Source organism: Bison bison, unplaced genomic scaffold (genome assembly GCF_000754665.1).
Source record: "Bison bison bison isolate TAMUID 2011002044 unplaced genomic scaffold, Bison_UMD1.0 scf7180017858072, whole genome shotgun sequence".
In the NCBI taxonomy this organism is placed as follows: domain Eukaryota; kingdom Metazoa; phylum Chordata; class Mammalia; order Artiodactyla; family Bovidae; genus Bison; species Bison bison.
In genome coordinates this window covers 46,345-58,745 of record NW_011488645.1, presented here as the reverse complement: position 1 = coordinate 58,745, position 12,401 = coordinate 46,345, and the positions used below count along the sequence as shown (strand labels likewise).

At 52.3% G+C, this 12,401-nt stretch overlaps 1 protein-coding gene across 1 annotated transcript in view; it reads right to left on the bottom strand.

Moving 5' to 3' along the window:
• LOC105004623 (voltage-dependent N-type calcium channel subunit alpha-1B) overlaps positions 1–12,401 on the bottom strand; it is a gene marked incomplete at its 5' end in the record, with an annotated part of 57,622 nt that overhangs the window by 25,595 nt on the left and 19,626 nt on the right. Inside the window, 4 exons of the mRNA XM_010862294.1 lie at positions 1,455–1,546; positions 2,690–2,755; positions 3,157–3,273; positions 6,753–6,758. Coding sequence (XP_010860596.1) covers positions 1,455–1,546; positions 2,690–2,755; positions 3,157–3,273; positions 6,753–6,758 — 281 coding nt within the window. The remainder of the gene's footprint in view (positions 1–1,454; positions 1,547–2,689; positions 2,756–3,156; positions 3,274–6,752; positions 6,759–12,401) is intronic.

The following is a 12,401-nucleotide window of genomic DNA, read 5'->3' as shown; positions in this document are numbered from 1 at the left end:
CGGTCCCCATTCACTCTACTGCAGCCACCCCCGCCTCTACTGTTTCTGGAGCACATCAGGAACCCTCAAGCCTGAGCAGCTACTGCAGAAGCCCGCCTGCATGGCCTTCCGCTCCTGTGCATGAAGCCAGCACAGGGGCCAGATGTGCATCAGACTTGCAGGTGGCCCAGCATGCCTCTGTGTGGTCAGTCCTGGGCAGAAGCTGGGTCCACTCCCCACTGACAATGGCTGGTTCAGCCTGTGCCAAGCCTGAATGATGAGGGTGCCCATGTGATGAGGAAGGAACAGAGGTCTTTGAGATCAAAGGTTTAAAATCAAGGCTGGCTTCATATATCTTGTGACATGAAGCAGGATATTAATAAACAAAGAAATAAAGTGCATGTAAGAACTAAAGTCCGGAGAAATGACACTACTCGGGGAAGTGTCAGCCTAAGGATCCTGTTTGTCTGATGGAAAGAGTAAGTCAGAAACTCTCTCCAGGCAGCTCAGTGAAGCAGGCCTGGGCTGATCTCACCCTCCAAAAAATGAACTCCCACACCCCGCCAAATACATCTGCATAGGGTCAGCTGAGCTGGGTGTCCCCAAAAGTGGACATAGCAGGGAAACCTCAGGAAGGGGCCCAAGGTGGGGTCTGCTGTTTATTTATTAATTAAATATTAACTTATTATGAGGCCCCTCATCATAAATTATTAGAGAGACCACATTTCTGCCCTCCCTGAGGATCACAGTGAATGAAGGAGACACATTCGACCCTCTGGGCTCTACCCACGAGTGCCTTCTTACGTCAGGGCGGTGGACAGCCACAGTCCACGTGTGTCCATGCCTCAGAGAAATGGCTAGGGAGCCATCCCCCATACACCTTTGCAGGGAGGCCTCTGAGCTGACACAAATCGGTGCTCCTCAAGGCCCTGCCCTGGTGCACCCCTTGACTGCACCCTGGAGCCGTGGGAACTGCAGCCACTGTGAGCAACAGAGGCGGATGGAGCTGCCCTCAGACCCACGTGTCTGGCCGGTTGGTCCCTTGGGCCACTGAGCGGGTGCACCCTGTCGACAGCAGCTCTCTGCTGCCCGCTTTTCCTGATCCCAGAGATCCCTGAAATCACTAAGGCAAGCTGATGGGAAGCTTGGGGCTGGCACACCAAGAAAGGCTCTTTTGACACCTGTGCTTCAAGACCTCACTGGGCAGCAGAGACAAGGTAGGCAAGCCAGCCCAGCCCAGGGGTCTCAGACTGACTGCTTCGGGGGCCTCCCGTCAGGCCCAGGAGCCATTAAGGAAGAACAAGCAGAAAGGGAGGAGAAACTGGAAAGGCCCACCATAGAGAAGCCCGTACGACGAGGAGTGGAGGCTGGGGTCCATCTCGAATGACGGGGTCCCTGAGCCTGGACCTACCTCTAAACAACACACTGAGGAGGAGCCTCTGATTCTGGACCCACCTGCACCTCCCACAACACACCTGAAGAGCAGCATCAAGGCCTGAAGAAACGTCCGAAAGTTATTGTGACGGTTGATGCTGGTGTCGTCATCCAGAGCAATGTTTCCAAACACCTGCAGTGGAGAGGAAGGCAGACAGCACTGCAGACCAGTGCGCTGGGTCCTTAGGAGCCATGGCCAGGCAGGAGGCTGTGGGCGTGCAGTGGGGGCCACACGGGCTGGGACCGCCCTCACCCAGAGACCCCGACAGAGCTGCCAGTACTGCTGCTGGGGTACAGGGTCTGGGTGTCTGGCCCCCGCGGCATCTGCGCCTTCACTTCCAGGGAAGAGGAAGCGCCTGGCAAGTCTAACATGCCACTGTCCCACAGCCCGGTCTGCACGGGCTCTGGCTCTGAGCCTGTCCAGGACCAAACAGCATAACCAGTAAAAAGTGGGGCCCAGAGCTAAGTTTCGGTGGACTCTGCTAGACAAAAGGAAGGAATCATTTTAAAATTCACTCTCTCATCAATGACCCCAAAACAGTTAACTATACTGATACTCTGATAGATCACTTGAAAGTTTTTTTAACATTTTTGTGCAAACACGACAATGGGCTTTGTACCCATTTTAATTTCTTTCTTTCAGGGTTAGAAATGCAAATAAGCCCCTCACTCTAAGCAGCTTAAAATCTGGAATCCAGCTGAAAATTTATGAATTATCATATATCCATCAAAAACAAAGATCACTGGGCTGTGTTTTTGTATGTCCATAGACCAAAGCATGAAAAACATATATTTGTTTTAAATAACATCAGATCTCAGTAAATTTCAAGCAAGAGAACTTTCAATCCCTGAAAATAGAGTTTAAAAATCAGTTTTCAGCTAACCTTTTAGACACTGTCTCCTCCCACCACAAATTAACATTTGAGACCACCTCCCATCCCTACATCCTTCAGAAGTGCTCCTGGGCGAAAGGCACGACCAGCTGCTGCGGCACAGGCCGCCCAGGCCCTGCAGATGTGCTCAAACACTCCTCACTGTGCGAGCTCAGCACCCAGGCAACCGTGCCCACCGGTGCCCGGACACAGACCAGCAGGACTCCACACAAGAGGAGGGCCGCACATCTGCCCACAAAGGGTGGCAATGCCTGGCCTCAGCTACAGAACAGTCTTTCTAAGAATTAAGTTCATAAAGTGCTTAGACTGGCACCTGGCTCATAGAAACACTGCTGAGTGCCAACCAGTCCCTGCTGTCATGCGACGGCCCTACACACACCCACCTGCATGCCGATGATGGCGTAGATGAAGAACAGCATGGCGATGAGCAGGCACACATAGGGCAGGGCCTGCAGAGACACAAGGAGGCCGGCTCAGCGCCAGGAGAGCCACCAGCCCCCTTGCCTGCACCACATCCAGAGAGTGGACACTGGCTGGGTCTCTGGGCAGCACCAGCCTTAGCTGACCTCCGACCCAGCCCCACTGACCACCAAGCCCCTTCACCAAGTGCCCATCATCTTCATTTACAAACCAAGTCATAAAAGCCACTTCAGCCCTTTGTGAGCATAAACAAGATACTCTCTGTAAAACTAAAAGTGTCCTTACAAACTCACAGGAACAACGGGGGCCATGGGAGGGGTGGCACCCACCCTGGTCTTCCCAAGGAGAGTGCCAGGGCGGTAGGGCAGAAGCTCCCCCACCGGCACAACGAGGGAGAGGTCAGGCCCCGCCTGGCCACGCCCAGCCTCACCTTGAAGGACTGGACGAAGGTCCAGAGCAGAATGCGGATGGTGTAGCCTTGGCGGAGCAGCTTGATGAGTCGGGCAGCACGGAAGAGGCGGAGGAAGCTGAGGTTGATGAAGTTGTTCTGCAGGGAAAAGAGGTTGTGCTCTGACCTTCAGAAACCAGCCTCCCACAGGCACAGGGAGGCTGCTCCCCACCCACCTCCCCAAGTCACTGTGTCCCAAAGAAAAGCAGGTGAAGAGAGAGACTGAAACAAAAAGTCACTGCTTCACAGTCTAAGCAGCAATCAGCCACCAGAAAATCTTCCAGAAGTAAAGCTTGTCATTGCAAACAACTTCTCATGCAGCAAATCAGAGACACTCCCTCCACAGGGAGGGACAGATGAGTCCTGTGAAGCAGCTCCCTGCTGCCAGGGGGAACGGGAGGCTGCCCGCAGCCAGGCCTCCGACACTGACCGCCTCTCAGGACACAGCTGAGCAGCCCAGGGACTGGGCGGGGCTGCCTCTCCTCAGACTCCCTTGTCTCCCTTGGCTCCCTCTCCCCAAGACTGCCCTTGTCTCCCACATGCCAGCAAGGCCCTGCCACCCGGGGCCCAGCAGAGGGGCGGACACGTCCTCTGGGGCCAGGCAGGGACCTGCGGACAAGTCTTGACAGGAGCTGTAGGTGGTGGCGGCCCCGCTGCTGCCACCCGAGAAGCCCCCTCCGTAGCCCCCAGACCAGTCTCTGCTCCAGAGAACCCGAGACGTCTCACAGCACGCCCTCATCCAGAGGGTCTAAAGTCAAGCACAGAGCAAACCGATAATCTCTGGGCTCCACGGATGACCCGGGAGTAACGCTTCCACCCTGGCTCAAGGGCACCTGAATCCCTGGCACATCCCTTTCAGGGAGCCCAGCTCTGGGCAGTGTCCCTGAGTAGAAAGGGGTGCTCATGGGCACGGGGGGCTTCTTGCCCTGCCTGCTTAGAGACCAGGTGCCCTCTTCTGCCCACCCACACGCAGCCTGAGAGCAGCTTCCTCACACTTTGCTGTTTTAAAATACGCAAGCAGCTCAGGCTAGATACATTGTGTTGCCAGATTCAGTGGTCAGACACAGAGAAAAGAGAGCAGGTGTTGAATGAGGCAGCAGCCGCGGTGAGCACGTGCAGGAGGTGGCAGGGTCTGGGAGGAACGGCGTCCCGCTCCAGGGCTGCCCATCTGATCTTGGCTAGGACGAGGTGTCTGTCGGGGGACAGGCCTCACTCCACCCCTTGCTTGCCTCATCTCAGGGGCTGGCTTCTTCACTTCCACCTGGGACTCTGGACTGTGCTGGTGAGGGACATAAGTTACCCTGGGCGGTGGTGCTGAGTTTTAGACAATTCCACAGGGGGACAGGGCAGTTCACAGGCACAGAAGGGCTGACTGTGGTCCAGATCAGCAAGAAGGCAGAGTGGACCTCGGGACGTGATCCTGGAAGGGATTCTCATTTGCCTGCAGCTCCCTCACTAGCTCGAGCTGGGGAAAGAGACCCTCAGGGCAGACAGGGTAGATGAGATACATCCACACTCTCTATCTGAGTCCCCTGGGCCTTGAGGACTCTCAGGTGAGCCAGTGATCTCAGGAGGTTGGAAGGGGGACCTTTTAGGGTGTCAGGGAGCCCTTTGTACAGGACAATGAAGCCCAGCAAGGGTGAGGGGCTGCCTCCTCAGGCTTCTTCATTTTGAAACCACCTGCGCATGTGGACCTGGAGGGGCCAGGACAAAAGCAATTTGCTCAGGCAATTGGCACAGACAAGATGATCTCCTGAAAATAGTGGGAGGAAATAGTCTTCTGGGTAATAAAGAAGGGACGGATACCAGAGCAGACAGAGGAAGGTGCTGTCCATTCAAGTCCCTGGACACAGAGCTCAGCCACATAACACTTCCCACTGACACCCAGGCCCCACCCATCCTCCCAGACTTTCTCCTCGGGGCTCCAGTAGGCACCTAGGAGAGGGTGGGGGTGCCAACAGACAGACAGCCCTAGAGAGTCATGAAGGAGGATGGTGAGGCAGCTACAGATGCCGCAAGCAGTGTGATGGCCTGAGCACATCATGGCTGCACCCAGGGCACGAGCCGCCAGACACCACCAAGCGGGCCGCATGCTGGACAGTGGGGGCAGCAAGCACATGGCGGCCTCCCCACGGCTGAGCACGGCCACCCCTGGCCTCAGCCGACCCCTGGAGGTGGACACAACCCTCCCCACCCCCAGAGTCCACGGTTTCTGCTGTACCCTGGAGTAGACACAGCGACTTTCAAGTCAGGGCCCCCTTATCACCCCTGCCTCTGAGCCAGCAAGGTCAACGCTGCACCCCTCAACGCGGCAGCTGCTTTACACTGAGGGGACACTGGTCCCCAGCTCCACTGAGCACCTGCTTCCTCCTCCCCACGGTGGCGGTGTTAGGACGTCATGCCTGGGGGTGAGGAATCATTGAGAAAACTGAGATGGGAGCCACAAAGGCAAGTGGACCCCAGGCCAAGGCCCTCACCTCCTGTGTCCAAGCACATCATTGCGTCTGGGCAGACTCACAGCAGAATGAGGGGCTCCCCCTCAGACTGTGCACATGTGCCGGGGGCCCCACACGTGCTGGGGAGGAGGTGCAGCCGCACGGGGAACAAGCTGCTTTCCTACTCAGCTTCATTCTCAAGGGGACTGATGATGGGGGAGACAGGAGGAAAGACAGAGACAAAAGGAGTAAGCCTGAGGGGCCTGCTCGGGGGCGGCAGGAAGGGCTGAGCGGAGGCCTGACGACACCAGCAGAGCCTGCGCTAAAGATGCAGCCTGGTACTTGTGCGGCTTAAATGTCTTTTTCTCAAAACTCAAGCTTTTCTGCTGATTGTGAAACGCTTTACCACATTCACCTTCTGTTCAGGAACCTGAAACATTTGCTCTTTGCATGAACTTCCAGCCGAGGCCTCGGCTCAGTCTGCTCCAGCGTCCCCACTCTCCCTCAGATTGTCCTCAGACCCGGAAGGAGGCCCTGTCCACCCCACTTACATGGGCTCCACACAAGCTCGCTGACCAGGGCACACGGGAATCCATGGTGCTGGATGGAGGCCCAGCTCTCTGCTGCCTCCTGGGGCAAAGGCCCTCTTCCTACTCAGTCAGGACAATCCCCCAAGGTTCATGCCCCCCAGCCAGGCCTTCACATAAGGTCTGTCCAGGAAGGACCCAACAGGAGACTTCGTCAGAGGTGGACCCAAGCCCACTTGGTCTGCTAGCCAGCAGAGGTAGAGCAGAAGGGAGATGACTGTGCAGCAGAAACCGCGGACTTTACAGGGAGCAGGTCCAACCTCGCACCCAGCAACCCCCACCCCCAATCCTGACTCAGTCTCGACACTTACCTGCCTCTCTCTCAGAAGCCCCTATCTCCTCTCTTGGCCCAAGGCCAGTTCCTGTGATCAAGTGGCCCCTGAGGGCCCTCAGAAGGCCAGGAGCCAGGGAGAGCGCACTAGAGGCCAGAGGGGGCGGGTACAGCTGGGCTCTGAGCACAGGAGGGCGGCGGTGAGGGTGACAGGAAGCAGAGGAAAAGGAGAGCAGAGCAAGCAAAACAAAGAGCTTTAAGAACTGTATAAGTCATGAAACCAACCGTTTCCTATATGTGATGTTTTCATGGATGGGTATTTGCGTGTTATTTACAAATTGGGATGTTTGAGCAGCAGGCGCGCAACATACAGACGGAGACATGGTTTTCGCATTGTATGTTGGGTGGCGTGAGTCAGCAGGTAGGTTAAGGTAAATCAAGAACAAAAACAGAAAACAAAAGAGAAAATGAGTCATCAACACAAGCAAAAACTCAAACTCTGAATACTTCACTGGAAATTTTTAGGATTTTGGTAAACTGCATATTTTGCTTAAAAATGAACCAAATCAAAACACATTTTTGAAATCTGTAGGTTACGCAGACAGAGGCGTCATTTGCATTTCTGTTTGTAATGCAAATCCAAAGATGACTCACAGACACTTATTTTTTTATTCCAGGCAAAGAAATCAATGTCAGTTTCATGCTTGTTTGGAGCACTTTCTCTATGCGACCCTGGTTATTAAGACTATTGCTCTACGCGACTTTTAAGTTGGGAGTGGGAACTGACACTCATATTTTTGCCTCAGGAAAAAAAAAGTGCATCCACAAAGTAACAGATGAAGTGACTACAAATGGAGAAAGAGAAGCAACACGGAAACCCACAGGGCGGCTTGCCTTCCTCTTCCCTCCTCCAGGCAGAGCAGCAAGAAGACTGCCCTCGGAAATCACTAGCAGCTGGGCAGCTGAGCTTTGAGACCAGGCAGATTCTGAACACTCCCACCAGAACTGCTGGGTGTGCAGGATTGAGGGAGGCTGCCCTGGAGGGTCTCAAACATCTGCAAGCTGCCCCTCAAGAGTCCAGCAGCTGAGGGGCCTCTCTCTGGAGAGGCATCCCTGGGAGACAGCACGTCGATGACATTAGCCACCTGAGCCTCCACCCCCTGCTGACGAGGCACACACGTGCCCAAACCCCCGGGACTGTGCCCTTGCAGTCGGAAGCCCAGTGTTCGGATCCTTTTTTCCAGGGGAATAAAGATTCCTGTGTCCAGGGAAGCAGAGCACACAGGGGAACCGTTTCTGAGCGGGAAGCCCACAGTGAACGGGCAGCACCCAGACCGTACTGCAAGGCCAACGGCTAGTACAACAAACACCCTTGATTTTTTTTTGTTAAAACGGCAGCTCTCAGCCTGGATTGTTCAGATCATTAACTTCTCAACACCATGAAACATCTCATGTAAACAAAAGAATACGTGTAATTATATATACACACACGTTTTTTAAATAAAGATGATAAATCATCCATATATTCATTATCCAGCTTAAAAACCAGAATGTCACCATTACTCTGAAAGCCCTTCCTGTCTCTCTCTTCCCCAGATGTAGTTGTGCTTAGTCGCTCAGTTGTGTCTGACTCTGCGATCCCCATGGATTGTAGCCCACCAGGCTCCTCCATCCCTGGGGGTTCTCCGGGCAGGAATACTGGAGTAGGTTGCCATGCCCCCCTCCACAAGATGTAGTAACTACACTTAATTATTGTTAATAATTGCTTTTCTTTACTGTTTTAGCTCAAACTCTTAAAATGAGCTATACTTGTCTTTTCTTAACTCTGTGATGGGATTAGACTGTATGTAGCCCTCGTGGGCTTGGGTGAACTTGTGCTCTGACTCTGAGCAAATGTCAATTTGAGAGGCGTCCTCCTGATGAGGATTTCATTCACTGTGTCCACAAACCACTTCTGCTGCCACTGCAGACACTGCCACGAACATCAGAGTGGAGAGCGTCTCCAGGCTCTGCTGCTGCAGACACTGCCACGAACATCAGAGTGAACAACGTCTCCAGGCTCATCTGCTCAGGCACCCTGCACACCTGTACCTCGGAGGCTGTAGCTACAGATGTGCCCGACCTCCCCAGACACCCAGCAGCAGCACCCACATCCTCACCCACCGCTGGCCACGTCGGAATTTCTGTTTGACAAACCAGTAACTATGAAATGGCATCTCGGTGCTGTTTCACTTTGCATTTCTTTGATTACAAATAAGGTTGAGCATCTTTCCGTGGCGTGTCTTCTGCTCTGTAAGATGCCTTGGGCTCACAGAAGAGCCTCGCACACTCTGGACACTAACCTCCCCTGGGGTCTGGAAGGCCTCTGCCCTCCAGCCCTGGTCACCACGTGCTGGCCTCACACTCTTTGCTCCCGTGGATCTCACACCATCTCATCTTACAGGCTCACAATTCCCAGCCTTACATTATTGGCCCGAGTCTCCTCTGGCTGCCCGTGGACGACTCCAGGGAGGGCAGCCGGACTGAACTCTAACACGGATAAAGTGCAGCCAGACGGTCATCAGAAAACCTGTTCCTCACAATTTTCTCCCTTTTCAATGAAAGACCGACCACTTCTCCAAGTGCTCAGAAAAAAATTCTGATGCCATCCTTGCTTCATCTCTCACACTCCCATCTGATTCATCTACAGCTCTACCTTGAAGTTACACCCAGAACTTGACCATGTCTCACTGCACCCCAGCTCCCCAGCTCCACTCCTGGCTCATGGCAGTAATGCTGGGCCACATACACATCTTCTGTGGCCCAATATCCAGTTGTCACAGCTTATATCTTTGTTCCTGAAAGCTTTTCCAGGCCAGGACACAAGGCCTACAGCCTAACGTCAATAAATGATGAGTTGTTATTCAGTCACTAAGTCATATCCAACTCTTTGCCACCCCATGGACAGCAGCCCGCCTGGCTCCTCTGCCCGTGGGACTTTCCAGGCAAGAATACTGGAGTCGGTTGCCATTTTCTTCTCAGGGAATCTTCCTGGGATTGAACCCGGGTCTCCTTCATTGGCACGTAGATTCGTTACCAGGGAAGCCCAATACAGGCTGATTGTTTGGCCCTCTCTACCTGTGGCAGACAATGCCTGGTGGGGATGCCCAGGGATATAACAGCAGCTGACCTGCCAGCGTCTTCCACGAGCTGCCCCACCTTCCTTCCCACTCGCTTCCAGATAACAACTTGAACCACACCCTGTCTCAGGTCTGTTTCTAGGACAATCCAGCTAAAGCAGCCTCTGCTTGCACCTGCACACACTTCTCGACAGAGCCACCAGGGCTGTGGCCTTAAAAGCCAGACAGTGTCACTCCTCACAAAGCCTCCAAGTCCTCCCATCGCACTCAGAAGAAAAGCCAAGCTCTACTGACTGCACAGCCTTCCCTGTGCAGCCAGCGTGCCCACCCCCTCAGCCCGGAGGGGGCCTCTGCTGCCCGCAGCTCTGGCCGGCTCCACCTCCGCTTGAGCCCAGCTCGCTGCCTGGAGCTGCGCCTCATGACACACAAGCACCCAGTCCTCACGCGCTCTGCTCTGTCTTCCCGCCATCACTGGCACTGTGAGTCCTGCCCACTAGGATGAAACAGAGTTGCACCTTTTGTCCCAGCACTTAGGACAGTGCTGAGCACACCACAGGCACTGCACAAGTAAGTGTCTTAACACACATACGTGAAGGAGTGTGATGTGACTGTCCTTTCCCTCTTCACGGATCGGCATTCCTCCTTTTGATAAACAAAAACTTTATTTTATACAATCTTTTCCAGTTATGGCTGGTACTTTACATATATTTTGCTTAACAAAGCATCCCTATCTCAAAGTCTTAAAGATAATCTCTTGTATTTTCTTCTAAGACTGTTAAAGTTTTGTCTCTTACACTTACGTTTTGTCACCCATTTGCTGCATTTTCGTGAATGTATGAACCAAGATCCAACGTCTCTTTTCCCCTGTGTTGTTCATCAGTTACGCCCACAGTGAGTCACACACCAAGTTTCCAAATACAACCAAGTCCGTGTCCAGGCTCTTGAGCTATGCCTACGCCAACACCACACTGTTTTAACTGCTACAACTTCCCAGGATGTCTCCTCACTGTCAGGAGCAGCCTCCCCACCACAGCCCCCCAGGAGCACCTTCTTCTCAAGTATCTTGGCCATTTGTGAGCCTTTCTCTTTCTTACAAATGCTAAAAACAACTTGCCAAACTGCATAAAAAGAGACAAACAAAAAGAAAAGCAAAATAATTGGTATTTTTATTGAAATTGCATTGAATCTATAGATCAACTGGGGAAAATCGCCATCTCTATGACATTGACACTACTTATTAACATGACATGCACCTCCATCATGCAGGTCTTCTTTAGTATCTGTCAATAAAGTTTAATAATTTTGCACAAAGAGATCTCGCACACACACCTTGTTAGGTTTATCGTCAGGAGTGCTGATGTTGTAACGAAATACAATGCACTCTCTTGAGCAACCTCACATTCAATTAGTTTTAGATTACCCTAGATTTCATCCACAGATGATACGTCTTCTTCAACTAATGGCAGTTTACGTAGTCCCCTTCTGAAACTTAAGCATTCCCTTTGTTTTTCTGTCTTATTCATTCGGCAAGTACTTACGAATGCCTGCACACTGCCAGGCACTATTTTAAGCACTGGAATCAGCAGTGAGCAAAGCAGACAAAAATCTGTTCTTATGAAGCTGACACACAACTTACTGAACTGTTGATATATTGTTCAATGTTGAAAAGAAGTAGTGGTTACAGACATCATTGTCCTTTTCTGATTTTAAAGGGAATTCTTTCCAAATTTCACCACTGTAGATATTTGCATAGGGCTTCTTGGTGAATGCTCTTCATCAAGTTAACACATGCTAATCGTTTCCATCACGAATAAAATCTGAATTTTATTGAGTATCTTTTCTGCATCTGTGACAGGCTTATTAACAGTGTCCTTTGACCTGTTCATGTAAATTACAGTGATAGACTTTCTGTTGTGCAATCTGGTGTTCCTGGGATAAACCTGACTGCACTTCTTCCTGGACACTGCGGGATCTGGCTTGCTTACATGCTGTTTTGAATTCTGCATCTATGTTAATGAGTGAGTATGGATTATGATCTTCCTTTCTTACACTCTTCTTAAAATTTTTGATGTCAAGATTCAAGGCTACATTGTATGATGTAGCCTCATACAACTAGTTAGGAAATGTTCCCTCTTCTATTCTCTAGAACATATTTAGCATTGAAATGGCCTTTCCCCATGTTTGAGGTGGAAATCTAGTGTACAAGAGTGTTATAATCCAGTGGTGTGAGCCATGCCTGAACATGGACCCCAGTGGACCTCACGCCTCCTACTCTTGGAAGACTCTGTGTGTCCTGGAGATAGCAGGCCCAACTAAGGAAAGACCGCTGCTTCCATTTATCAGGTGACTCAAAGCAGCAGGTTTCAGAGCAAGAGAAGGCTCTCTAGCAGGTCCACACTGCAGTGTCAGGAGCCTGCCACTTGGGCCACAAGCCCCAGCAGGCCCCATGGTGCTAGGAATATCTGTGGGAGATAAACACCTGTGTGGGGCCCTCGAAGTCCCCACATGAAAGTCAATATAGTCACCTAGGCTCCTGGCAATGGCACCCCACTCCAGTACTCTCGACTGGAAAATCCCATGGACGGAGGAGCCTGGTGGGCTGCAGTCCATGGGGTCGCTAAGAGTCAGACAGGACTGAGCGACTTCACTTTCACTTTTCACTTTCGTGCATTGGAGAAGGAAATGGCAACCCACTCCAGTGTTCTTGCCTGGAGAATCCCAGGGATGGGGGAGCCTGGTGGGCTGCTGTCTATGGGGTTGCACAGAGTCGGACACGACTGAAGCGACTTAGCAGCAGCAGCAGCAGCAAGCTCCT